Raw genomic sequence first — 27,807 nt, forward strand, 5'->3', positions numbered from 1 at the left:
AAACTCCCCGAACAAGAAGTGTGCTTTATTCCCCTTTGCCTTGCCCACAGCCGCCTTCTCATTACTGCTTGACATGCTTGGCACTTAATAGGCATTGCCATAAACGTCCGTTGATTGATAGATAAACGTGAGAGTAAATGGGACTGACATTAAGCTTGTCTTGAAGGAGAAATTAATGAAATCGGCATCACAAGTAGTAATTGGAATGTAAACCATCTGACAGTTAACAGCGCGAATACTTCGGTGGCAGGAGGGAGGTTTTTAAAGACGTTATCTGCCACGTTCTCTGACTGCCGAGTGGAGGACTGGGACGGTGGGTAGTAAAGTGGGAAGGCTCCACACGTTCCAAAGAAATTCGGGGCTTTTAAAACTACCTTTCTTTTGTAAAACATTTATTTTGGGAATTCAGAATGGCTCTAGTTTAAAGATACAGTGATTTTTGAGTTAATTGTACCTCTGTGACATTCCCCAAGGGACAAAGCAACCGAAGCTCCAACTTTTGTCAAATGCTGGGTAGGAGAGGGTGTGAAAATGCGAGAGGCAATGAATGGCCGTGGACAGGCTAAGTTCCCCGGAAAGCCAATCTACTCACCACTGGCCTTGCTGCGCTCAGGGACGTCGCGAGGGTCACGTGAAGTGTCCCACATTCTGATTGGCTGCGTTAGGGGGCGAGCGTCAGTGTGCTCAGAGACCTCTGGTGCTCTGATTGGCTGCCGATAAAGGGGCAGGTGCCCCGGTTGGCACAGCGGGGCGAGTTCGGGAGCTGCCGGAGGCCCTGGGTCCTGGACCGGGTCCTGGGACAGACAGCGGGCCATGGGCAGCTTCTGCGGGTGAGGGAGGAAAGCCGGGGCCGGGACTCACGGCTCCTTGCAGGGAACGGACGCCGACAGGTGAGTCTTGCCCTTTCTCCGCCCCTGTGGGCGATTGCCCCTCGCACAGCTGCGGCAGGGTCAGGGGTCCAGGGCCGCCCACCGAAGAAGCGGACCCGGGCCCACTGCCCAGCTTCGCCTGCCTGGCCTGTGGGGACGCCCGGCGCTGCTGGTCGGAAGTTTCTGCGGAAACGCACAGGCCGCACCCGAGGGGTGTGTGACTTTCGATTGCTACCCAGGATTTTGTTCTTGGGACTTCATTTTTTCCTGCTTATGTCCATCGGAGTTAATGTGAAACTCAGCGGTTCGCGCATATTATAATCGAAATTACCGGTGTTATAGAGGGGCCCATATTAATTATGAAGACTTTGCACATTACAGAAGTGGAGTTCACTCCTCAAAAGTGTCTAATACGAAGTATCACCCTGCGTCTTGACAAACATTTGCAAAGAGCATTATTATGTGTAGGGCACAGGGCTAACTAAGGGCTGGACTCTGGAGCCAGGCTCTTGGGTCTGAATGGCCTTTCTTAGGTGAGCAAGCTTGGACAGGTTACTTTACCTGTGACTTTATCGGCTTTCTCAGCTTCAAAATTGATTGTCATATATCCGAATACTCTGTGATTTATGGTATTAACTCATTTCCTCTTCACAGCCACCTGGGATATGGTGTCCCCATTTTTCCCGATGCTCAAACCACGGCACTGAGAGGTGGAATCACTTCCTCAAGTCACAACCAAGTGGGAGGGAATTTCAGGGGGGAAATGGGAAGAGTTTGCAGGAACAAATATAAAGGACACATGGACAAAAACTAGGGGTGGGTGGAAATGGGAGGGAGGAGGGGAGGGCTAGGTGGGTGGGCTGGGATGGAAGTAAAAGATAGAAAATTGTACTTCAACAACAATTAAAATAAATTTTGAAAAAATAAAAAGGTCACATCTCTGGGCCATCAAAAAAAAAAGTCACAACAAAGCATGAGGGGGAATGAAGCCCAGGCAACCCACAGTTTTAGCCAGTTCAGTAAGTTGTCTCTCGAACTTGGTTTGCTCAGTTTCAGTTGACAAACACTAATTTTACTCCTCTGTGGACCAAGCTCTTTGCGGGGCACAGGGATGAAGCAGAAGAGCAGTCACACCCAGCCCTCCCAGCCCTCACGATTTCATGCAGGTTGATCATAGTTGGGCTGCCGGGTCTGAATCCTGCTAAAATCTTTCGCAAAATGAGTGTTGGTCTCTCTCTTCTTCTTCTTTTTCTTTCTTTCTTTTTTTTTAAGAGTCTGGCTCCCATCAGGTTCTCTGATGGGTCTGTAATCCAGAGGTATGAAGAAATGTTTTCCTGGCTGGCGTAGCTCAGTGGATTGAGCGTGGGCTGCGAACCAAAGAATCGCAGGTTCAATTCCCAGCCAGGGCACATGCCTGGGTTGCAGGCCACGGCCCCCAGCAACCGCACATTGATGTTTTTCTCTCTCTCTCTTCCTCCCTCCCTTCCCTCTCTAAAAATAAATAAATAAATAAATCTTTAGGGAAAAAGCAACATACAAAGCAGTAAGGCAATGGAGCGATGCTTTAGAAATGTTGAGGGAAAATGATTTCTAACCTAGATTTCTATATCCTGTGTAGTTTGCCATCAAGTGTGAGAATAAGGAATTTCAGATACACAAGTTCTCAAAAAAAAAAAAGAAATGTTTTAGCAAAAGAGCTCGTGTTAGCATAATGCCTGACACATTGTATGAGCTTAAAATTAAGCCAGAAAAACTGCTGGTTGAATGAATGACAAACTTAGAGGAGTATAGTGAGTGCGACAGTAGGATCAAGAGCAGCTTGCTGGGGAAGACCACATGCAAGGTCACCTGCCTAGGAATGCTTCCTAGACTCACCAGTGCCAGCCGACTGGGGGGTAGGGAAGCAGTTCATGGGAACATGACCAGTCCCGGCCCTCGTGGAGGGTGAGACAGAAACAATACACGAACAGCTGCAGTTAGGACAGTGGCACAGGAGAGCCGTCTGTGGTTCCATGAGAGCCTGTGGTAGAGACGGGAGTCTCCACCTATTCAAGAAGGTCAGGGAAGTTTCCCTGAGGAAGTGACACTGACCCTAGGAGTTAGGGGCACGTGGGGCCCAGGGACTAGCCCTCAGTCTCCAAAGACCCTGTGGTGGGAACGGGTAGAGCGGTAGAGCGCCAGGGACTGACAGGAAGCAGATGCAGCTGGATAAGGCGGGGGGCAGGGTGGGGGAGGGTACGTATTGGATGGTGGAGGCCTTGCAGGCCATGTGAGGTATTTTCATTTTGTTGTCTCTATCCTAAAGTGCCATTGAAAAGTTTACTGCAGGGAGGTGACAGGATCACTTTTTGAGAAGAAGCCCAAGTGGATTAACTGAAGCTCCAGACAAGGACAGGGTCTCTGGAGGGGGGAAAGGTAAGAAGAGGAGAGGGTGTAGAACCAGTCCCTGAACATGAATGAGCCTGCGAAGGAGACAGGTAAATGGAGGCCAGATGGGTAGGAAGGAAGGGGGAGGACTGAGAGGGTGGGGAGTCCTCAGAGTCCAGTGAGAGTGTGCCACAGGGGGAGTGGGCGGCTGTGCTGAGAGCCGCAGAGGTCAGGAGAGAGGAGCGAGAGCCGCTCGTTGGCTCTAAGCACATGGAAGTTGCCTTCATTGGGTTTCCATTGCCTTCAGCTATGGAAGTAGGAGCAGTGGGAATGGTGAGGGCAGGTTCTGCAAGAAGTAACCAAGGGGAGGAGGAACATCGGGGTTTAGTTGCAGCAGCAGTGACAGGAATAGCCACTGAGGCGAGGGTGGGAGCCTCAGCGTGGAGGATACAGCGGAAGGAGTGACTGTGAGAAAGACGGGCGCTGGGGGTCTGGGCCCAGATGGGTTGGGGTTCGCACTGGAGCCAGGATGACCCCGGGTGATGAAAGTGTAGGTGCAGGGAAGGGGAGATAGCAGGAGGCTTAAGTTCGGTGTGGAGCTGCTCCCCTTTCTTTGTAGAAGTGAGAGGCAAGGGCACTGGTTAAGAGCGAAGGAGGGGATAGGTGCTGGGGGGAGGCTGGAGGTCCGACTTGAGATTGGACCCATTTGGCGGGGACTGTGCAAGAATGAGTTGACCGGAGATCGTTTCAGAATGGTCTGGCAAGGCCAGAAATTAGCCTCTTCGCTCATTCAAGTGGCTGCGCAATAGTAGGGAAGTGAGGATGGACGCCAGCTAGAAACAGAAGCTACATTTAATGTATAATAGAGGAGGCATCAGAAATCACGGGGAAGGAAAGGGTTGTTCAGATATGGTGCTTGGAGGTAAACTAGTGATAAAAGCTATTTTGATTCTCAGCTCACAGCCAGAAATTTTAAATGAATTAAAGGAACTGACCTTTAAAATTGAAACAAAAATAAAGAGGGAAATATGGATGAATTTTATCCAGTCTTCTGGTGCTTAACAGCAGTGGGGATCATAAAGAAGGGGAAACTGCCCGGGGCCCTTCGACCACTTCAGATCAGCCACTTTGTACTGGCTCGTGCTGGGCTGTGTGTGTTTGAGCCTTGAGGACGTTGTGCTGAGTGAAGTCAGCCAGACCCACAGGACAAACACTGTATGATTCCACTCACGTGAAGTACCGTGAACAGGCATATTCGCAGAAACGGAAAGTAGAGTAGCCATCGCCAGGGGCTGAGAGGAGGAGGAGCGCGAGGTTAGTGTTTGGTGGGTACAGAGTTTGTGCTTCGGGAAACGGAGAAGTTCCGGAGACAGTAGAAGTGGTCGCACGGCACCGTGAGCTGACCTAATGCCACCGGGGGAAACAGACAACAGGCAGGAGTGGGTGATTCACAAAAGGCAATAAATACAATTTATTAAGAAAAGCTCAGTCTCACTGATAATAAATTAAATGAAGTTAAATTAGTGTAGTATTCATTTTCACATATCAGAATTACAGTTGATGAGAGAAGCATTCATACTGCTTGTGAGAATGTCAGTTGAGATGGTTTTTCTGGGTAGTAAATGAATAACTTCACACATCTCTTCAGTAAGTAATTCTACTCCTGGGAATTCATCTTAAAGGAAGAAATAAGAAATGTGGACAGATATTCAGGATATAGCAAAAAATTTACAAATAGTCCAACTTCTCGATACTAGGAAATAAATTACAAAATTATAGTATAACCATCCCACATATCATACACTCATTTTAAATATTTAGAGTGTTTACGATGCCAAGGTCAGATATAGTGGATAAAATAAAAGAGTAAATTGCATGAACAGGGGGTAGGCAAAAGTAGGTTTGCAGTGGTGAGCACACGGAACAGAGTTTATTCTTATATAATCATCTATTAATTATTATGTCAACACGACTGTAAGCCTACTTTTGCCCACCCCTGTATAATGTGTGCTGGTTGCAGAGGAGCCACATTTGCGCTGTTCACTTTTGTAGTCAACTGTGTGCATTCATCAGAGAGAGAGAGAGCGAGAGAGAGAGAGAGAGAGAGAGAGAGCGCGCGAGACAGCTTCCGTTGTTCAGACAACTCACCCGAACACCTGACAGTTTCCCCTGGAGTAAGCAGAGAAGGGGAGATGGCCTGCTTTTCCCTCAGCCCCACTGGGCAAGTGCATCATGCCATGGTCTGTGCGGTTCTAATATTTAATGATCTGTTACTTTTTTATAGCGTAACCCCCAGAGTAAGCCAACCACTTCGTCTGGGGCTCAGTCAGACCCCGGGGTCTGGTCCAGCCCCGGAGAGTCCCCTGGCTGCACTGGACTTACCAGGAGGTGGTGTGTTGGTATCCAGCGTGGTGCCTGCTTTAAAGATTTTCCAGGAAACTTACGAGTTTTTGCTATTTTCACTTCATAGGTTGAGTTTAGAACCTAGCTGGTGTATAAGGTAGATATATAGATTTAAAAATTACAATAAAAGGGGCAAGAAGCATGGGGAAAAAATGGCCTTACACATCAAAGTATGAACCGTTGTCTGCAGGCGATGAGATTAAGAAAGACTTCCTCCACTGCCTTGTACTTCTCAGAATTCGGCAGATTCTCTATAGTGAGACTGTATTACTTTTATAAGCAGTCATTTTGCTTATAAAAGCATTGAAAATCCAGTTTTCACACTTTTCAGTCATTCTTTGTAAATGACGTACTTCTGTCTAAACTACAATTTAAAGCCACACCACTACAAGGATTTTACGAAGCACCAGATGGTTCCCAGAGACGGCTGCCATTTATCGAGTGCTCGCTGCGTGCCAGGCTCTGCACAAAACACCTGACGTGCATTTAACCCCCGTGATAGTGCCCTGAAGTTCACCTGCTGTTCCGTTTTACAGATGGTGCTATTGTTACTGTAATTAATACTTACTGAACATTGACCGTGAGGACCTGTTCTAATTACTGCTTGTTGGCTTGTTTAATCTGAGGCTAAGTAACTTCCCCTGGATAATCCACGAGGTGGGCCCAGCACCGGGCGTGGGCAGTGGGGCTGCCGAGCCCGCACTCCCTCCAGCGTGGGGTGTGGACGTGAGGCCCGAGCCCATGGGGCCCACGACAGTGGGGCGAGGGGCTCCAGCCCAGATGTGCCCCTGCCCTTCCTCATCATCTCCTTCCTGTTGAAATCTGTGGCCTTCTTAGAAATGTTTTAAAATGCTTTATTACTTCTATTTGGCTATTAGAGAGTTACTTGAAGGAAACTGGCATTAGGAATTACCTGAGGAAAACTCTGGTTGAACCACCAGAAGTAAAACAGAAGCCATGCCTACAATCATTTCCGACCTCGCAAGCACTCACTGGGCTAAGTACACCAAAAGGAGAACATTGTTACTTACTGTTTTCCCTTAGAGAATCATCGTTTACATGGATTTGTTAGGACAGGCTCGAAAGTGGAGAGTCCTTGGCTTATATAGCAAGGGTATCATTAAGGGCAGGGATGGGAAATGGCTTTACGGTTTTTCTTCAAACCTACGAATAATAAGGGAAGGCTGCCAACTAGCCATGCAGCTCAGTACTACACTTTTGGGGTCGAGCTGAGACCCCTCACTCTCGGGGACTAAGTGTGAAAACAACACACGCATGTTCTCATTCCCAGAAATATAAGAAGACGGTGCAGCGCGGCAGGCACGGCGGGCCAGCCCTGGGTACCTGCAGCTGTGGGGCGGGGCCAGCCGCCCGGTCAGACCGCCCTGCACTCGCCCGCCCCAGGCACAGCCCCCACGCACCCCCTCGGCTCCCCGGGGGCAGTCACCGGGCCCCTCTCGCTGTACCTGGCTAGGGCTTACCTCAGTTCTGGATTTATAAAGAGGATTTTCCCTTAATTCTGATCCAACAAGCATACATTCATTAACTCACTTTAAGTAAATTACCTGACTTATTTTGGGTCGTAGTTATTCAGCAAAAATATTTACTCTGAAATATAAAATTAGAGGTGACCCTTCCCATTCTTAAAAAGTATTTGCTTCCGTTAAACATCATCTTAAAAAGGTCAAATGTTAAAAAACGAAAAACCTGTGTGTGTCTGTAAGTAATTACATCTCTTCAAGAGCAACATGGGAGTTGGAGGAGTGGCAATTTGTGTCAAAATAACATCCGCGGCCTGTGAATCTTGAGACTTTTTCTGGTCTGTGAACTAGAAATAACTACTTCACACACCGCAAAGCTCAAGTAGACAATGTATTTTTAAGATGTCTGAGTGAAGAGGTATATTTTACAAATTATCCAAAAGGAGATACTCAGTATTTCACACGAGCCGTCTTCCTGTCTGATCTGAATCCATGTTCTTTCCATGCTTCCCACTCCCAGGTCAGCTCTGTGTTCTGCAGCTCAACACCCTGTATGTTAAAACCTGTGTTTTCTTCCTCACAGGCTCCCCGAGCACATCCTGAGCCCTGGGACGGTGGGGCTCTCCAGGGGACCCTGGGCATGCTGTGGAAGCTGCTGCTGAGACCCCAGCCTTGCAGGCTGTGCTCTCGCAGAAGGGTGCTGCCAGCCCCCAGACACCGACCTTCGGTGGCACGCTTCACCTGCACCCCTGATAATCAGTCAAAGAAAGAAAATGAGAGGACAGTAGAAAAGCTCTATCAATGTTCCGTTGACATCAGGAAAATCCGCAGATTGAAAGGATGGGTACTTTTGGAGGATGAAACCTATGTTGAAGAAATTGCAAGTATTTTACAACAGCTGGGTGCCGATGAGACCGTGGTAGCCAGTATTCTGGAACGCTGCCCAGAAGCCATTGTCCGCAGTCCCGCTGCCGTGAGCATCCAGAGGGACCTCTGGCAGTCAGTCTGCAGAAACAAGGAAGAGTTGGTCAAGTTAATAGAACAGTTTCCAGAATCCTTCTTTGCCGTTCAAGACCAGGAAAACCGGAAACGGAACGTTCAGTTCTTTCAAGAGTTGGGACTCAAAAATGTGGTCATTAGCAGATTTTTGACAACTGCTTCTAGTATTTTTCATAATCCTGTTGAGCAAAATAAGCAAATGATAAGGATTCTCCAAGAGAGTTATCTAAATCTAGGTGGCTCCGAGGCCAACATGAAAGTTTGGCTCCTAAAATTATTAAGCCAAGACCCATTTATTTTGTTAAATTCTTCCGCCGCTATCAAGGAAACACTCGAGTTTCTCCAGGAGCAGGGTTTCACAGACTTTGAAATTCTCCACCTCCTGTCCAAACTGAAAGGGTTTCTTTTTCAGCTTAGCCCAAGAAGTATACAGAACAGTATTTCCTTCTCTAAAAGTGCTTTTAAATGCACAGATCATGACCTGAAGCAATTAGTGTTGAAGTGTCCTGCCCTTTTATATTATTCCGTTCCCGTTTTGGAAGAGAGAATTCAGGTGTTACTGAAAGAGGGCATTTCCATAGCTCAGATAAGAGAGACGCCAATGGTTCTTGAATTAACACCGCAGATAGTACAGTACAGGATAAGGAAACTGAACTCTTTAGGCTACAGAATAAAGGATGGGCATCTAGCAAATCTACATGGAACAAAAAAAGAGTTTGAGGCTAACTTTGGTAAAATCCAGGCCAAAAAAGGAAGGCCATTATTTAACCCTGTGGCACCATTAAACGTTGATGAGTAACTTGCTGGCTGGTATTGCTTCTTTCTGGCAGTGCAAGTGAACCGAGGAGCAAAGACACACGATTCACGCAGTTTGTCGGCACCAGGAATTTTAAGAAACTGCTGGTTTCTGAGTTGTGTGTCAATTACCCATGAGGAAATAATCTCCAACTCATTTGCCTTATGTGTGTGTAATTAATCCTTACCTGGATTACCCTCAGGGGATACGTTTATTGCTTTTAGACAGAAAGGGAGAGAGAGAAACGTGGATCGGTTGCCTCCCCTACCCTGACCAGGGATCAAACCTGCAACCTAAGTGCGTGCCCTTGAACAGGAATTGAACCTGCAACCTTTTGGTGTACGGGACGACGTTGCAACCAACTGAACCACCCAGCCAGGGCTCATTTGCTGTCTTTTAAAATATAAGTTGCATTTATTTTAAGTAATGTTGGTAATTTGACTTTAAGCTATATTTTTAAAACTCCTATACTATTAAATGGCACGTCGGTGTGATATTTTATAAGTGAATCGTTTCTAAGAAACTGACATGTGTACTCCCCTTAATTCAAGGTATGGTTACGTTTTTTAAATTTGCATAATACGTTTCAGGCTAGCCTTCTTCCTCAGCACCAACTCTGAAACATCACTCCTGTGGTCTGAAGTCTGCAGCTTAGTGTCAAGTGAAACATCATCAAATGAGTCCGTTTTTTAGAGAAAGCTGATTTTATCTCCTGGTTGCAGTAAGTGATTGTCTTTCAGAACCAAGTATGACTCATCATCCAAAAAGAACAATCAGAGCTTACTTCTATGGTCAGTGTGTTCGAAATTGACCATTCTTATCTCATGAAATGCTTTTAAGTGCATTCATTACCCTCCCCGTTTGTGCAGATGAGGAAACGGAAGCTTAGGGAGGCCACTCCGCTGCCCAATGACGGAGCCCAGGCTCACTGTGCTCCGCCTGCCTCTCCAACCTCGGGACTAGGGAAAGGACTGCCTGTGAGTGGGCAGAAGGAAAGTCACCCCTCCCTGACCCGCCCAAGGAGTGAGTACCAACAAATTTAGGGATTTTTATGGAAACTTCTCGGTAAAATTCCTTAAATGTGAAGTGATTGAATTTATAAACAATTGAAGTACATGGAGCATTTTAAAATTTTTTCCTGAAAATCCAGGTCTGCCTTTAAAATGAAATGGGCATGATGGTTTTAGTAGCATTTCAAATTTCTATTTCTAAATCTTGTTCCAAGATAAAAATTACCCCACATAAAGACTGGCCCACTTTCAGCTGTGCAGTTTGAACTTTGTGAAAATACACAACCAAACAATTGACTCTGATATCCAAACATCCATGTGCATGGCCTTTTAAGAAAAAAATCGTGAAAAACTCAGGCCATCTTCATTTAGCACATGCAGGTAACCCTCACTATGAACAAACCTGGTCTGTTCTTAGGAGAGTGGAAGAAATCTCTGCAGCACCAGCTAAGTGCCAGGCACGTGGTGCTTTCTGACCCTGCGTTTGGTACCATTGTTCACTATTGTACAGATTAGGAGGCTCAGACACAGAGAGGGTCAGCTGTTTACCCCAAGTCACATGGGAACGCTTGTTCAAGGAAAAGAGCGACCATCAGTAAGTACACTGGGGGCGGGGGGCGTGGTGCAAAGGTCAGTGAGCACCACAAGTGCATCCAAGGAGCAGAATCTCCGTGTGTGGTAGGACTCCCCTGGAGGACATTAGTTTGTGCTTGTTGGCTGGACATAATTATCAGTGGTGCTCGCTCTGTCAGCTGTCTCAGTTTGAAACACATTACATGGTCACCTCTTAGGTGTCAGTTTTGGGATGTCTACTAGCTATGAGCAGAGGTGTCAGAGGCAAATGGCCAAGTCGAGTTGGAGAAGTCAGGACTGGAGACAGGTGTCAAGCTGTGACTTGTGATGAGCTTATCCATCCTGGAAAGGGCTAACCAGAGGGAGAAATCTGCCAAGAACACAGGGCATGGTCAGTACTATTCAGTGCCACTGGAGGTGCCAACTAAGACACAGACAAGAGTGACTGATGGATTTGGCAAACTGGAAATCATCAGCCGGTCCTATCAGCAGTGGTTCTGGTGCACTGAGAAAGGTACGAAGGCACCTGGAGTGGGTTGAGAGAATAGAAGAAGAGGTAGCAACTCGTTTTTCAAAAAATTTTGCTATGACATTTTTCTTTAAAGCAAGCAAATACAAAGACATGTTTACATGCCAGTGGGTATGGCCCAAGAGAGCTGGACGACAGAAGGAAAACTGCAGGATTAACGTCCTTGAGGAGCGAAGAGGGGCAGACTGGGTAGGAGCAGAGACTCTACTTCTGGCCCTTGGAGCATGGGAATGGGTGCAGGCAGGTGATGGAGTGGGTGGTGTGAGGGGCGGGGGGAGGGGGGTTGCCGTCTGACCGCCTCTCTTTACAGAGGACGGTAGAATGGGAGGAGTGGAGTATATGCAGCAGCAGAGTCGGGAGGAGGTGCTAAGTGGTCATTTCAAGGAGCAGGAAAGCGCACATGCAGGAGGGTGTGCAGGAGAGTTTTGCAGATCTGAGTGGCCGTGAGTGCTTTGCGGCAGTTAGTTTAAAGAGCCTAGTCAGTGCAGCGGCACATTTGCAGACGCAGCCTGAGGCACAGACAACCAGAGAGACCCAATGGTCTCGGAAATACACTGGTAGCTCACTCTAACTGGAAAAGATTACATTAGAAAAATCCACAGTTGTAGTCAAAAACCCAGTTTATTTATTGACTTTAGACTAAATCTTACTCCATATTTTCTTTTGTAAGCCTTTGCACCTGTCCATTCTTGCATTTTTCCTTAGATCTTTCTGAGTAGACTTGAAAATATTCAAAGCAACAACATAGCAAGGATACTCTTACATTAAACACTAGAGTTAAATTTTACTTTCTGTGTGAAAAAAGGCTCTAGTAACAAAGTTATTTCCTGTAGGTAATTTATGTATAGTTATACTAAATTCATTTCTGTGGCAAAATGTAACTGGCTGCCCAAGTAAACACGGTCACCAGGAGGACGCCGGTGCTGAAGGCGGACAGCCTGGAAGGTCCAGCGCACGGGCTGCACTGACGCCACCGCGGAGCGAGGGACTGGTCACCGAGCAGCCCCACTTCTGTTTCCGGATGTACCCTGGGCGGGCTGTGACTGAGACTCACTCAAAAGTGATGTGGGAAATTCAGCTAACGGTGAGAGTTAGCCTATTGCACGTTTGTAGAAAGAGAACAGAGATACTTTCCCCACGTGGATTAAATCAGATCAGGTAAGGGCAGCGCCAGGTGGGTAAGTAGATGCTCAGTGAACACCCACTGCCTACCTTCCTCCAACTGGTTCCCATCCCTTCGAGTCACTTCTGTCCAGGGAGAGGTCTCGGCTGGTTCCACAGCTGCCTGAGAGACAGGGAAGGGCTCCCTGTTGGTTATCGTCTCTCTGTCAGTTCGCACACTTTAGAGAGCGTGCCTGGGAGCCACCTGCACAGGTGGTTCGACTGCCGTCCTGGGCCCCACCCCGCAGAAACCCAGCAAGTTGGGGTAAAACCTAGAAATCCACATGTTCGATCTTTTTTCTGAATTGTTTAAAACACATGTGCATTTATTGTGTTGGCATCAAAATACATGTTCGGGGGGGGTTTTTTGTTCATTAACATAAAAAAATTTAAAAACTGCTTACAGTACTTTCTGAACTCCATGTTAACTACAAATTTGAAGGGTACCCTGTTTCAAAAATGTCCTTTATTTCCTTAGATCTTTATGAAACGTTTCATATTTTGCAGATCATAGTGCTTTATTAACAGATTCATGTATTCTTTTCCCATTTCTTTAATACAAAAAAAAATTCAGTCACCAGTTATTTTTCATCTGACATTTCTTTCACTGCGTGCAGGATTCGTATCAACATGATTGGAGCAACCAGTGGGTCACACAAGTGTACCCTCCCTGTGCCAAGGACCCACTCCAAAGACAAGCGGAATAACAGACGCCTCCAGGTATATACAACAGTCTTCGTTTCTCGAAGTGAATGAGTGCTACTTAACAGGTCGAATTGCTAATCTACAAAAATAAACTGGAGAAGACTCAGGTGTACAGCTAGACCTATCAAATGGCAGGTTCATTTCAACAAGAACCTCCATAACTAACGGTTCGTGTGTGTGGTTCTCTGCCGTCGCTGTAAAAGCCTCTCCTGAACTGTTGCAGTTTGGAGTTTAAAACAAACTTGGCAACGTGTGCCAGGTGGCTCTCCTGTAGCAGAAATTGATTACAACCATTTTCCTCACGCAGTTCTAAAGACAAGCAAAGTTAAAAATAAATATGCGAGCACACAGTAAATTAAAGTTTAAATTTAGAAATTCAGGTACAGAGCACAGCAGAGCCTATGACTAAAGATAAATTAGAAATATAAACTAGCAACAATTCCTTTCAAATAGCAGGAAACACGTTCTCTACTACCTTTATTTAGATCATTATTTATGGTCGTCTATTAATTTTGGATTCTCTTTTCAAAACCCTCTTCTAATTATGGTATCTGACCAGATACACCAGCTCAAGTAAGTATACCTTAAATAATACAGCGTGAAATGGCCACTTAATTTCTGATGTAGTAAACTCCTTATTAAAGACTTCAGTTTTGTATAACTGTAGAAAGGGTTCAAGAATCTTTGTAGATTTTCTAAAAATCCCTTCTGGTGTTTATGAAAGCTTTTACAAGTTATGTCCTTATACATTTCTTAATCCACATTATTAATGTATAAAACTGAGTCATTTATGAACAAACATTTAAGCCTGTGCTGGAGTCGCCTGCTTGAGTTCTCAGCGACGCTATCTGGCTTCTTTACTCCAGAGCCTGACGCCTTTCGTCCCCTCCCTTGGGAGGGGCGGGGGCGGGAACCCTGCAGGAGGGAGGCAGGGTTTCTGGACGGAAGTGTCAATAAAGAAAACTGATTTTTTTTCAGGCTTGGATTATAAGGAATGCTGACTATGTATGCACTTTAAATTGTTATGAAATGAAAACCAGAAAGATGAATTTCAGCTAAGTCATGTTCTTGCGAATGAAGGAGATACGATGAGAGATGTAAAGGGAGGATACCCATCGTTCATAATCAGAAACTTCAGCTCCCTGCCTGAAGTTGACTTGGAAAATGATACAAAGTCTACAGCTGCTTTGAAGGACAGTTAGGTAACATTTTACAAGCCTATAAACCACTGAAGCACGATTCACAACTAATCTATGGAGCCCATTTCATTCCATTTAAAAGTCAGCCCCACTTATTTGTGGTTCTTTTACTATGTTTTTAAACAGAAGTACTGCTAATAATTTAAGCCATCCTAGAGATAAAATAATAGGTGGGAAGAATTCTTTTTATATCTTGGACGTTCTAGGTAATTTTTAAGAGCTTCAATTTATTTGTTCCTCCTTAATCTGAAACGCTCCCAACATATCTTTGGGCCAGCAAAGAAACGGCCCTCGGGCACTGTGAGGCCTTTGCCGGGCACTGTGAGGCCTTTGCCGGTGGAGCCCGAGCCCCGGCTGGAGCACAGCGTGTGGTCGGAGCACAGCGTGTGGTCGTAACTACCGGCAGTTAATGGAAAGTTCGAAAGCGCTCTCTCCTCTGCTAAGAGCAAGAAATGCCTTTATCCACCACTCCTGAGGTTCTTAGAGAGGGAAAACTAATTCCATAAACAGCTTGTATGAGAATCCATATATAATTCTAAGAACGGCACATATTTGGGGTATTAGAAAAGATGTTATGTAAGGCATTGATGATTAAAATTAATAGAATGCATGTCTAACAAAAGATGGTTAACACTCAGGATCAGAAAACCATTTGTCTTTTCTTTTAAATTTCTCTAAATCCTGCTACTTTTACCAGCTTAAATAAGAAAAGAATGCTTCTTGGCCTAATCAACTATGATTATTTAAAAAAAAACTAAGACGTCTGAAACTATTAGGCACATCAAAAGTACAGTTTATGTAGGTCGAAGTTTCCCTTTCTAAGGGGCAGATGAGTCACCTGGCACGTTATACATACGTAACTGTAAAGACTGTCCACTAAATTCCACTTTCACATTTTTAGTTAAACTGAGAGACATAGTAAATATTCAAATATATCTTCAGTTACAGCTGAGTAAGTGTAACATTTTACCAGATAAAAAGCTGGAATTTAAGTACGAGAAACCTTCATACACTGTGCTAGTATTGGTCTCTTCTTTTTAGACGAAAGCCAGTCATCAATACTTTCAACACAGCAGTTTAAGAAGATAAATGTCCAAAAACAGTTGACTTAAGTTGTGGTCCATAATTTAGCAATTCAATGCCACTGGCATCATAATGCTGTGGAGAGCGAGCGGATCTCCGTGTCTTAGTCAGATTTGTCTTTCTTCTTTCCTGTTAAGGGCACTTTGTTGACGACAGCGGATCCGACGGCCGTAACCCCTCCAGCCACAGCGGACACGCCGCCTTTCACCAGCCCTATTCCCATGGAAGGCACAGTTGTAACAGCTGTTTTGGTCACCTCCAGACTCTTCCCACCAATCCAAGCCACACCACCGATGGTGGCACCAACAGCTCCCTTTGTAACACTGAAGATACCCCCGGTCACACGGGACAACATGCCTGGCTGCTGCTGTGGGTGGTCTTTCATTGAGCCTGATGAGAGAAAACCAGACAGACAGACATCTCTATAAGACAGTACAAACCATTAAGCAGCCCAAGGCTCCCTAACAATCAGGAGGTGGTTTTAAGAAGGCCAATCACATAAGTATAAATGTCCATGTTCAGCAATGGCTAAATTTATAAAAACCAAATTTTTTATTGAAACTATTTGAATAATAAGCATAGTTAATATAAATTTTTACATAAATAAAAAGGCTTAAGATACAGATAAGCATTTGAATATATAATAAGGAATTATACATTCGAAGGGGTGAATATATAATTCAACCTCTACCCCTTATCTGGGTTTCACTTAAAGCATTTTCACTTACCCAGAGTCACCCATGGTCTGAAAATATTAAATGGTAAATTTCAGAAATAAACAATTCATAAGCTGTAAATTGTGTGCCACTCTGAGTAACGTAGTGAAATCTCGAACCACCCCTCCAGCCCACCTGGGGAGTGAACAACCCCAGTGCCCGGTGTGGCCGCACGGTACACACGGCACAGTAAGACATTCTGAGAGAGACCACGTTCACACGGCTTCTTTCACAGTATATCGTTGCGACTGTTCTATTTTACTCTTGTTAACTTCTTACTGTGTCTAGCTTATAAACTAAGCTTTATCATCGGCTTTATCATGTACAGAAATAACAGTATTTGTAGGATTTGGTACCACCTAGGTTTCGGGCAGCCACTGGGGGTCTTTGAATATATCCCCTGTGGATAAGGGGGAACTACTGCATTAATCACAAAATTATGATGGAAAGGATTACATAATCATTCTTTTATAATCAAGGTCAAGGCCAGTAACACTAGGAAAGGGGGGAAATCCTGACTTGAGGGTAAAACAGGTGACTGCTTCATGCTGAACACCTCGTGTGGGGTGATAATGCTGTGCGAAATTTGGTGCACAAGCATTTATTTAATAAACATAATTTTTCTTTAAACATTTTTTGAAAATTTTCAGTTACAGTTGATGGAGGTAATTTTCTTAAATAAGTATTAGTGCTGTTTATATCTTTAATTACAGTTTGCTCTTCATTACCACCATATAAATCATTTGCTTTGCAGACTACTCCTGCTGAGCAGGTTGCCATACACAGCTGTTCCTGGAGCTGGCTCTCTTCCTTGACAGTCGTGCTCCCAGATACACCCTGTGTCTGCCTCGTGCCTGGCGACTTTCTCACAAAGTCCTCATTAACTTTCTCACTGAGCCCTGACTTCTTTTCAAAACTCAGAGTTCTCATCCTAAAGAATAAAGCCAGGAAAACAGGTGGGCTAATCATGTTCTAGGCGATTCCTCCACTAAACTAAAACTAACCAGCTTAGTTATTACCCCCATCCTCTTTTAGGGTGAAATACGAACTTTTCACTGTGTTTATTTTCCTAGCAATTCCATTTTTGTCTGCCAACATAAGAAATAGGGAAAAAAGTTTGGACAGCGGGCGACAGAACTGGGGACAAAATACAACACCCAGGGCTGGACACTCAGCCCTCGCCCCTTCCAGAGACACCCTGGTCCATCTGCTTGTCCCACCTGGTCTGTCAGTCACTCCCTCACTTCCTCTCCAGTCTGATTCTTTTTCTTACCGATTGTGATTGTCCCGTACGAGACACGCAGTTGTCTAAGGAGATCACTATTTGAGTTAAGTGTAACAATATTCTCTACCCAAACCATCAGTAAAAAATGCCCGTGGGCATTTTCTGTATCTAGTCAGGACATTTAGCTGTACAGTTAGTGTTTCCGAGGAATTTTGAGGGTAAGAATGAAATGACTCAAGGTAAAACAATTTCCAAACTCAAAGAATTTAGGCAGGCCCTAGGACCATGTATAACAGGAAGAGAGCTACCAACTGTAATGGAATGATGGGACTTGAACAACACATCTCCAGTACCTTGAGTTTCTTTAATGTACAGTGTCAACACTAGACACAGTTCACCTTTCGTCTGCACCCACCCCACTCTTTACAAATGAAAGAACTTTCTTGTGAAATGGTCTCACAATAAGAGTAATCGAAAAATAGATCTTATATAATAGAACAATTACATTATGGCCCCATTCACCAGTATTTGTGTTTTCTTTTAGAGGCTTAAATAGTTTCCCATCAGTTACTTTTGGAACCTATTTAACTGACAAGGTAAATGGGTTATGTTGACTTTAAGTTCAATAAAAACAATCAGAACTTTAGTTCAGTTGGGTATTTTTTTCCACTCTTGGTGTTAACAGATACATACTTACCTTCCGGTGGTTCATCACTAAGGTAAGATGGGACTTCTTGTTGATTTTTATCTGCCTGATTCATGATCTAAAAAACACACAACACACATTTCACTGTAACCTCAACATGTGAGACTGCCTCTTACCACATGCTCAATTAAGACTTGACTGAGTTAGGTAAACAACATTTGTAAACACCTATCACAAGTCTGCTTCATCTTGTTTCTCTTACTTTGTGGTGTCTAAGAAATACTTTTAATTACACTTTGGTGGACAGTTCAAATTCTAAACACCAACTAGAGAGTGGTGGGAATGGCACGAGCTTTCCCACGTTGCTGCTGCTGCTTTGGTGAGCGGGAAGCTGACCGACTGCAAGAAAGCTGGAGGGTGCAGGTGGGCAGGCCAGAGTTTTTCAGTGCTTCGTTCTACAGAACACTGGCCAACTTCATCGTAACTTATTTCACGGCAGACTTAGAGGGACACGCGTACTGTATCTAAAAAGTGTTATCTGAGAAGTTCCTTAAAAAAACATGACATCCTCCTGTAGAGGTGACACGGTCAATCTGAATCACTAAGATCGATTTGATTACTTTTTTATTGTTGTGTTTTAGAGCGTAAGTAGGTAACAAAGGAATCCAAAATTTACCGTAAAAAAAGAAAGTACTATGATTACCTCTAAATACAAGTAGAAAAAGAACCTAATAAATAAAATGAACCTTAAGTTGGGATGAAGAAAACATAAACTTTGTTTTCCCAGTTTCCTTTACTATTTTAAAATATTTATTTTTATAGTCGTTTTAAAAATTAAAACAAGTCGACAGCGGCCTAAAAGTTTTCTTGCTTGGCCAGAAAACGAGGGTCGCGGTCCTAGCAGCCGACTACGTACGCCCTAAACATTCCCACGCAGCCTGGATTCCGGCCCCTGAGCATGCGCAACACGGATGAAAAGGGCTCCGTGAAATCCTGCCGTTTGAGACTTGAGGGCGTTACGATACGTGAAACAAATCAAAGCACAGCCAGGGAACCACGGCGGAGGCCTTGCCAAACGGCAGCAAGGAGAGGAGATGGCAGAGTGAGGCGCGGACGGCGGAGGCCCGAACAGGCCACGGCGGGAGGCTGCCGCTGTGGGTGAGACGGGAGCCAGGGGAAGGCAGCGCCAACAGAGGGGGGTGCCGTGTCCTGCTTTATACTCTTAAGAGGTCCTTCTGGCCGCTGTGGGCAGCACACACAGCAGGAGCGCAAGGAAAGACATGTCAGATTTACCATAATGTTTTCAGGGGTTCTCTGTATCGCAGCATGTTTCAGGACAAAGTGGTGAATTTTAAGTGGTCAGAGGAAAGTCAGGGAAGTTTCCCTTTCCTTAATGATTCCTAATGCTTTTAAAGCACCAGATGATGGGATAAGAATTCATCTATATTTCAATAATTGAGGCAAAACAATGGTGATAAACGAGGGTGGTCGAGGTAGTGGCTGTGAGGAGTGGGATTTTTCAAAGGTAATTATAACTTCATGCAGTTCAGCTTGCAGCGCGTTTAAAACCTCAATCCCGTGTAAGATGGGACCCAGTAGTGCATGCCAGGTGCTTACATAAATGTCCTTTAGTGGCTGCGGTGAAACTCTGATCCAGGCCGCGTATCAGGAGCGCCTAATCTCATGCTGGTCCAGTTTGTGACCTCAGCACGTCACCCTCCCCACCCCACCGCACACACACGAGACTTAAAGTGACAGTGAAGACGTGCAGGTTCCGACAGAAAAACAAAACGGAGGACTATCAGGTGACACGTTACTGGGAGGAGTTCTTGACTGACTTGCCCTCATTTTAAAGCTCCCGTAAACGAGAATGTTAAATTTGTTTCTGTTCATATGTCTTTATCATCATGATACGATCATGAGGAATTACACAGCATGGTGTTTCAGGGGCTGAGATCAGACGGCCTGAGTCTGACGCCCAGCTGGACTATAAACTGTGGTGGAGGACAAGTAACTTCACAGATCCCTGTTGTTCAGGGAACGTAAAAGAGAAATCAGATATTCTAGCCCTAGCCCTAAGGTGAGAATACTGTTTAACAAATTCAAAACAAAACACATAGAAATTCCTGGCAGAATATATGTGTCCCTTCCTCAAGAATAAGTATTTTGGAGCTGCTTTTCTTACCCACTGGACTGTTAGCTCCTAGGAGAGAGACACTCTGTCCAGCGTGTTCATCCCTGTAACCTAGTGTCTACATGCCATGCACACACAAGTCCAGGTCACCCGGCACTGACAAACATGCCCCCACACCCTGTACAGAAACACGGGAAAATTACACACACACACACACACACACACACACACATCTTACCTATTTTAGCAAGTTTAGGAGTTTAAAAACAGGTATGAGTAACTGCATACATTTCAAAACTGCCTTTCTGTGTATATCCCACAAATCTGTACTGAGTCTTACCTTTTCCTCCTAATACAGAAGAATCCCCTTAAAAAATACTCTTAGTTTTTCCACACAGATCTTGTAATTTTTTTAAAAGACCACCACTTAGAAGATTAGAACTGGTTTAAATTATGATAGCATAAAAGACATGTGCAAATTCATCTAAATAACGTGAACTGACTGTATCCTCCTGTGGGCGGGCAGGGAGGAGCCGCGAGCAGAGCGCCTGGTCCAGCCTGTGCTGCAAGAAGCTAACTGAAGCACGAAGAGAAAAGAGGGATTAAACACAGCGAGTGGCTAATCTGGCAGTTCAGTGAGATGCAATAATAATCTGAACTCTGCCAGTTTTTCCAGTCTAAGTAAGTGTTTGGACCAAACACTGAGGAGCCACTCTTGATTTCCTCTTTTTTAACATCCCCACCCAATCATCGGTGTGTGGTCACCTAAATAAATCCAGCACGGGACTCCATCGCCTCTGTGGCTACCACTATCAGGGAGGCCACCACAACCTCTTACTTGCACCACAGAATCTCTGAACTGGCCCCCAAGCTTGCACCCTTGGAAGGCTGGCCCTTTTGGTCTAGCTACGTCATCCTTTGCTTAAAACCCTCCTACTGCTTGCTGTTTTTCTTAGAAAATTCGGAGTCTGTCCCTTCACCTCCAAGGCCCAACCAACATCTCACCCTCCGAAATCATTTCCTACCACTCTGCCTCCTGCTCCTTCCAGTCCAGCAGCACGGCGGCCTCCTTGCTTCTCCTGAGAGGCTCTTCCCCGAGATACACACAGGCCTGCCTGCCTGCCTGCCTGCCTGCCTGCCTGCCTTCCTTCCTTCCTTCCTTCCTTCCTTCCTTCAGGTGTGTGGGCAGATGTCCCCGTACCACAGGTGTTCCCTGACTACCTTGCAGTCGATGAGCACACTCCTACTCCTCTCCCTGTCGTTACCACCTGGCCCTGCTGTGCTTTCTTCACTGCACTTACTGTCACCTGATACATGTATCTGTTCACTCGGTGTCTTTCCTACTAGAATGTGAGCCCCATGCAAACAAGGCTCGGTTTTGTTCACTGTTCTGTCCCCAGAGCCATCATCGATGCCTGATACACGGACACCCAAGTACTTGAATTTTCTGTATGAAGTAGAATAGAACCGTTGGTATTAATGCGAGAGGAAAGAATGTAAGATGTAAAATTTCTAGTGTGAGCAACTAAGTAGAGATGATGAGGAGGACACAGGACAGGCGAGGAGAAACCATTGAGTTCTGAGAGAAGACAGTCTTCTAAAACTGTTTTTATTGTGAGGAGAACACAGCCGAAGATCTACCCTCCGACAAATAAGTGTACAGTTATTATTGTTGACCCCAGGTACAACGGAAGGATTGCTTCTGAACAGCTGTCTTTGAGATGCCTTCAGGGCATTCGCAGGTGTTTAGCAGACGGTTGGATTTAAGGGTCTTGAAACCCTTGGAACTCAGCATGAAGTCTGAGTGGTGTCAAGATTCCTGGAGTGGTTTGAAGTGATGGCTGGAGCTGCGGAGCGTGGGGGGCGTGACCCAGGAAGAGAGAGAGAGAAGATGACTGATAACTGGACTGCTCATATTCCGGAGCGGGGAGAGAAGCCAACAAAAACACACAAATACACCTGAAAATTAACAGTCCAATGAGAACAGCCTCATGGAAGGCAAGAGATGGATTTAGAAGCTTCCTAGAAACACACACAATGCAGACGGTAAGATAAGTTATGGGGAAATGGAAATGTTACAATTAGAGAATATAAAAAGCATATATTATTGATCCAACTTTTTTTTTAACTCCCATAAAAAGACTGGAAGGAAATATACCAGAGTGCTGGCAGACTGCTAGTAGGGGGTGGGAAAATTATATACACAAACACACACATATGCCAGTATATATTTTTCCAACCCCCTCCTGGCAATCTAGATATGTGTATATATAGAGAGAAATATATGTATTTAACATCTATATTTCAATTTCCTACCATAAACAGGTATTGCTTTTGTAATTAAGGAAAAATACATATTTTCAAGTCCTGGAAATCAGTGATATACATACAGGATATCTGTAAAGATTACTCAGTTCATCTGCCTAGTTATTCTAGGTGTTCATCCTCAAATCAAGTTGATCATCTGAAAAACCATGCACCTGAATCACAAAAGGCTGCCTTGAGGAAAAGGGCATCACTGAGTCTCACACGTGAGCGTGTCCTTGCAAGGGAAGCCCTGACGGTGTGCAGAGCCGCAGCACAGTTGTACACACTGTTGTACACACTGTTACGGAACTAGCCGCTCACTACATCACTTGCAGCTTTGACAGGGAGCTCTACAGGAGAAATTTCTTCAGAGGTATTCAGAAACCTTGTGTTTCCCCAAAAACACTTAACGTGTTTTCTTCGCGTCGAGATCTGTTTACTCTCCTGTATAAAGATAACAAAGATGTGATGTCTCCCTTTTCCCTTTGGCTTCCAGGAAGCTCAAAGCTAAAATTCCTGCTCAACTAGGTAAGTTCCGCTGGCCTGCATAGTTGTGTCCCATTCTGCCTGCCCCTCACTCCACACCTCCTGGAAACTCCCACTCTTACTGCTATTTTCCCTGGTCTACAATTTGAGCATCTTATTTATATTCTTACCATTTTGTTAGTACGTGTTTTTGCTATAAACTGACACAAACTATGTGTGGAATAAGTGGGAAAAATATCATCTGTATCCATATTAATGAAAACATCACAAGAAAAGATGTGCACCGATATATGGTCCAAATTTCCGGTTTAAAAAAAAAAAAGACTTTAAGCCAGAATCACGCTTTTCAAATGTACGTCTTTAAGATCAAGCAGCGGTAAGCCAGGGGCAGCAAGAACCACGAGAGAGACACTATGCACGCGTTTTACTACCCAGTAACTTAAAATACTCCACTGTTTTTAAAGATACACCAATCGCAGAGCTGAAGCGCCGGGGAGCTTTTAGAGATGGCTAGGCTTCCCAGAAACGTCATTCTCGCCTGGCGCTTCCTCGGTGTGCTCAGATTTACCAGCCCTGTCCTCCCCGTCCAACCACATTCCCACACCCCCTGTGGCTTGGCTTTGGCGATGGGAGTGTTTGGGGTAGAAAAGTTTGAAATGCAGCAATTTAGATGGCTATCATGCAGAAACCTCCACAGGCACATTTAATATCGTCACCTAAAGTTACCAATGGGATTGATTATCAATAAACAGGAAGACACAAGGGAGGGTCTGGCTGGGCTCCCTGAAGCCGGGCTCCCTGGACCGCAGGAACTTGCTGTCAGCGGGGTCGGAGGCCCCGCTGAGGGCGCTGTTCTGCCTGTGCACGTGTTCCTTACGCTCGGGGTTCTCTCGCACATCACTGGTACGAACAGCAAGGATGCAGCGTTAAAATCCCTCTACGACTCTTAGGCTAATAAAAATTTTGCAGAAGCCATATTTAGAATATATAGGTATGTTTCTGAATTCCCGGTTTGATCAGAAGACACCAAGTTACCTTATGAAAGAATTTTTGCTCAAGTCTTAACTATAATGCCATCTTCACTTTTACCCCCGTAAACCGTGCCCAACCTCTGCACACACGTGTGTCAAACTTCTGGCGACAGCACCTCTTTATGGGTAGCGTCACCCTGTCACTAAGGAGAAATACTGGCTGGCCAAAAGTCCGTTTAGTTTTTTTCCTGTAAAATAAAAGACACGTTTTTCAGTTTCACCAATAACTTTATTGACTTGGATATTTTGAGTATGCCAGCTCTCTCCCGCAAGGTAAAATGTTGATTGCTCTTAATTAGATTGCATCATCCGGTGAGAAATCTCCAACGCAAATCTCTGCAAACCACTTCTGACACGTACCATCAGTCACAGCGCCTTCTCCACACACTGCACATACCTATGTTTGCATTCGTTGCATTTTCACCTTTCTTGAAATAATAAAGCATAATACGCCGAAAATGCTGTGTATTTCCTTCCATCTTCAATATTAAAATGGCCATACACAAATTCACCCATTTGGTAAGTTTTTTTAAAATGCACACTGATAGGACATCTGTCACCATACAATCTAACAAAATTGTTTAGAAGGAAGTTAAAAATGACTAACTGCTACTAGAGCCATCTTAACGGGGGAAAAAACAAGCAAGCACTTTGGCCAACCCAGTACTTTTCTACATCCTCATCCTGTGCCTTATCACCATTGCGGTGGGCCCGCTGCTCTTAACTCGGGAACTGTGAAGACAGACATACACCTAATCTAAAACTATGAAAGGTGAATAATCTGCTAGTGAAATTTAAAAGTATACACATGGAAACAAATAACAGGAAAAGTGTCAAAATGACAATTTTTAAATGTTACCCTTCAACCAAATTATTAAATTCTATGCACACTGTCTGCCTTAACCTCATGGAGTCATTACTTCAACACACACTTGCGTTCCAACCGTGTGCCAGGCGGGCGCCCTGCCCTGTCAGGGGCTGCAGTTTGCAGCGTGATTAAGGACACGCGGGAATACTCTTGGCCAGAGTTTACAATCACGTTTGGGGCCACTTTCCCGGCACTTATCAATTTAGTTTCATTCAAAAACAAACAAAAAATATCTGCTCTCTAGGGATTCATAATGCAATCAAGTTTCTGTCTTTTTTCTTTTAGATATACTTTTCTAAGAAAGGCAAAAATGGAAAACAGCCTTGAGGGCAGAACAAGTAATTTAACTTGTATTCTGGACATAAACCCGTTTTACCCCTTGGTCCTGGCCTAAACGCACCACGCCAACGGGAAGCTGGTTCCAGGGTGAAACGTGAAGCACTTCCCTGCCATACACTGTGGTTCACGGGCAGCTCTCGTCTGCTACAACGGCGTCGCAGCTGTAGCAGCTGGCCAATATCGAGCAAGGATTAATAATGCTCTTCCCTAGGGGATAATTTCCTCCAATAATAGAAATAAGTAAACAGCGCCTCTGAGGAAGCTTGCTTTTTTCAAGGAAAACAGATGAATCAGTGTTGTTTGCGGATATCTGTAATGCTTCACATATATATGTTTTAATTAATAATGAAAACAAAGTCTGAAAATAGCACATACACATGCCTGTGGCTACCCCTCCCCCCATTTACCGAAGGAAGCTCAGTAGCACTAACCCGCTGTACAAAGCCTACCACCAAATACAGTGTACGACAGTTCACCCTCGATGCCGCTTCCAAGACCTGTTATTAAACAGTCAGTGCTAATTTCCCTATAAGAAAAAGACTATAAATGAATTAGCTAAATTCTTCTGCATACTCTATGTATTGGAACTCAGTCACATCCTCCCTCCCATGTGAGGGTGAGTTCTTGGCCAAATAACTACAAGGAGTTTCGGATATATGTATATACAGAGCATTAACACATACACACACCAACAGGCAGTGAGTGAAACACCAGCTTACTGTTTTCAGGCCTCTCTAGTTAAACCACCCATCCTGAACAGGCTACTTTTAAATACAGGCCTTGCCTAGTAAATCAACAGCAAACAGACTACAAGAAATACACTGAATCTGGCAGGAAAGGAAAAAAGGATCCTCCAGTAAAACGCGCAAGTGATTACCTAGTGACAAGTAACAACTGACAGTATCAAAATGGCAAAGTGTTGCCCTGAAATGAAACACTAAGCAGAATCACAGCACACTATCAAACCAGATAACCAGCACACCGGCCATCTTCACCAAGTTACTGCTTGGTGATATTTGTGCGCTCCTGTGTGTCAGACACTATATTAAGTTCTGAGGTTTCAGCCTGAACAAGCATACAAAGGCCCTGCTCTGAAGGTGTTTATATACATAAAATCCAGTGAGATAGTTTGAGGAAGTAGCACAACAGCAAATACTCAGTGACTGAAACAAAGAAGGGTCAAGATTTTTCCTGGAATTAAATAAAAATCGAATACACAAGAACTACTTCAAGCTTTTCTATGTACCTACATGTAGACAGATTTTTACTGGGTATGGTTTCTGGCACATCTGTTATAACAATGGCTAAAGGCATGAGATTGTAAAAAAAAACAAAACAAAACAAAACAGGATGCATATGGGTTTATTAAAGGTTACTCCCTTCTTTAAAAAAAACACACATACAACAGGTACAGGCAGACACAGGCATGTATCTATCTGTTAGTGTGGTAGCAATATTCCTGGGGAGTCCTTGAGCGCACCCACACGAGTGGAAGTTGTAAAGGCCAAACAATAGCATAGAGAAAATAATCACAGGTAGTAAATAAAGCCTTTTCATTTGGAATTAGCTCGGGGTTCACAGAAGTGTGATAGATCAAATAAGAATTTTCCTCTTTCCCTGGATGTTTGTAAACCCTTCCTCCAGGCCCCTTCTTCCCCCACTGATCCCTTTAGGTACTAGCAAGTCTTTTTTTTTTTTTTTCCTCCTTCCTCCGTTAGCAGCGGGAGTGACGTGGCAGGAGAGGCGGAAAATGACCCTGGAGGAGCCGTGGCTAGGACTGAACTCAGCACCTCCCTCTGCTCCACGTTGTAACACCCAGCACACCCCCACCCCTGTAGGATTCCAGAATTTCTGTCTTCTTTCACAGAAGAGGCGATTTCTTTAGGAGAAAGGATATGATGACAAGTGGAAGCCTGGGGACCAGTCTTGACGCTGCGTGTGCCTTAGCAAGCACGGTTTTAATTTAGACTCCGGAGGCAGTGATGGCACCGACGGGTGCTCCAGCGGTCCCCAGTCACCCCCGGGCGCTGCCAGCACCTCTCTCCAATCCCACACTTGCAAGTTCAGGTTAAGCGTAGGGATTAGAGCTTTCCTACCCACTAAGAGCACCGGGAACGTCCACTGGGGTCCAAGGCTTGTGTGCCAGAACCCCAGAGAGCGCTTTATCAACAGGTCAGGAGGTAGTGGGGCGGGGAGCCCAGCACACAGCCGCTCTGCTGCATCCGTCTCCCCTCCCAGGCTGCTGACTCCCCCATTCTCCCAGCATGACACCCAAGGAGCTAAGAAGTCAGGCGGAGGCTTCCAAGGGAGTCCCCGATCTCAAACCTCTGCAGAGGAGTCAGGGACCGGTAAAGAGGGGTAACCCCGCCAGCGAACCTCCATCTGTCCCCAACACCATCTAGCCCCTCCCCCTTTCCCGCTCAGTGCCCCCTAAGGCCCCACTCGCAGCAGCCAGGCTCGGAGACAGAGGAGGTGAGGGGCAGAAGAGCTAACGGAAGAAGGCGACAGAGAGGAGGGCAGGAAGCTGGGACAGCGCCCCCAGCCCTCCCAGCACGACTTACCGCCACGATCGGGGGCCGCCGCCGGAGGCCGGGGCCGGCAGAGGAAGCGGGCAGAACCGAGAAGAGCTGAGGCGGCCTGAGCTGCTGGCACAGCCCCGGGCGGCTGCGGGCTCCGGAGACGCCTTCTGAAGCTGTAGAGCCAGAAGACTCCGTTGACGGCGGCAGCGGCCTCTGGCTGCGGACGTGGCGCCGGACGCCGACCCGCCCCCTCTGCGACTCCCCAGCTCCCGCCTCCTCCCGCGGCTCAGGCTTGACGCGCACGCGCACCCCAGGCCTCTCCGCGCCCACCCGTTTCTCGAACTGCCCAACCCTCACAGCA

At 45.4% G+C, this 27,807-nt stretch overlaps 3 protein-coding genes across 5 annotated transcripts; 2 read left to right on the plus strand and 1 right to left on the minus strand.

Moving 5' to 3' along the window:
- Window positions 1-729: 729 nt before the first annotated feature.
- MTERF2 (mitochondrial transcription termination factor 2) lies at window positions 730-9,262 on the plus strand. The gene is made up of 2 exons (XM_045826365.1): window positions 730-890; window positions 7,704-9,262. The coding sequence occupies exon 2, from the start codon at window positions 7,761-7,763 to the stop codon at window positions 8,916-8,918; it is 1,158 nt and encodes a 385-aa protein (XP_045682321.1). The 5' UTR covers window positions 730-890; window positions 7,704-7,760; the 3' UTR covers window positions 8,919-9,262.
- On the plus strand, window positions 9,256-13,981 carry LOC123810585. 3 transcript variants are annotated; one of them, XM_045826366.1, is made up of 4 exons: window positions 9,256-9,938; window positions 11,861-12,185; window positions 12,806-12,908; window positions 13,872-13,981. In XM_045826366.1, exons 1-4 carry the CDS (start codon window positions 9,785-9,787, stop codon window positions 13,950-13,952), a joined length of 663 nt encoding a protein of 220 aa, XP_045682322.1. In that variant the 5' UTR covers window positions 9,256-9,784; the 3' UTR covers window positions 13,953-13,981. The 3 variants fall into 3 exon arrangements, 2 of the variants coding, with proteins under 2 accessions (XP_045682322.1, XP_045682323.1); XM_045826367.1 differs by lacking the exon at window positions 13,872-13,981 and having other exon boundaries at window positions 11,861-12,111; window positions 12,806-12,909; XR_006784277.1 differs by lacking the exon at window positions 9,256-9,938 and having other exon boundaries at window positions 11,326-12,111.
- On the minus strand, window positions 12,541-27,807 carry TMEM263 (transmembrane protein 263). The gene is made up of 3 exons (XM_045826368.1): window positions 27,489-27,807; window positions 17,814-17,880; window positions 12,541-15,565 (listed from the first exon to the last, which is right to left on the minus strand). The coding sequence occupies exons 2-3, from the start codon at window positions 17,875-17,877 to the stop codon at window positions 15,279-15,281; spliced, it is 351 nt and encodes a 116-aa protein (XP_045682324.1). The 5' UTR covers window positions 17,878-17,880; window positions 27,489-27,807; the 3' UTR covers window positions 12,541-15,278.

This window comes from Phyllostomus hastatus, unplaced genomic scaffold (assembly GCF_019186645.2).
Source record: "Phyllostomus hastatus isolate PE091 unplaced genomic scaffold, TTU_PhHast_1.1 phas_scaffold_755, whole genome shotgun sequence".
In the NCBI taxonomy this organism is placed as follows: Eukaryota; Metazoa; Chordata; class Mammalia; order Chiroptera; family Phyllostomidae; genus Phyllostomus; species Phyllostomus hastatus.

Excerpts from the sequence above, each read along its gene's own strand:
- TMEM263 (XM_045826368.1), bottom strand. The coding sequence starts at position 17,877 with ATGAATCAGGCAGATAAAAATCAACAAGAAGTCCCATCTTACCTTAGT. Across the intron at positions 15,566-17,813 it reads TAGTGATGAACCACCGGAAG|GCTCAATGAAAGACCACCCA; the intron begins GTAAGTATGTAT and ends TTCTCTCATCAG.
- MTERF2 (XM_045826365.1), top strand. The coding sequence starts at position 7,761 with ATGCTGTGGAAGCTGCTGCTGAGACCCCAGCCTTGCAGGCTGTGCTCT.
- LOC123810585 (XM_045826366.1), top strand. The coding sequence starts at position 9,785 with ATGAGGAAACGGAAGCTTAGGGAGGCCACTCCGCTGCCCAATGACGGA. Across the intron at positions 9,939-11,860 it reads CTCCCTGACCCGCCCAAGGA|GTAATTTATGTATAGTTATA; the intron begins GTGAGTACCAAC and ends TATTTCCTGTAG. Across the intron at positions 12,909-13,871 it reads GGAATAACAGACGCCTCCAG|GCTTGGATTATAAGGAATGC; the intron begins GTATATACAACA and ends ATTTTTTTTCAG.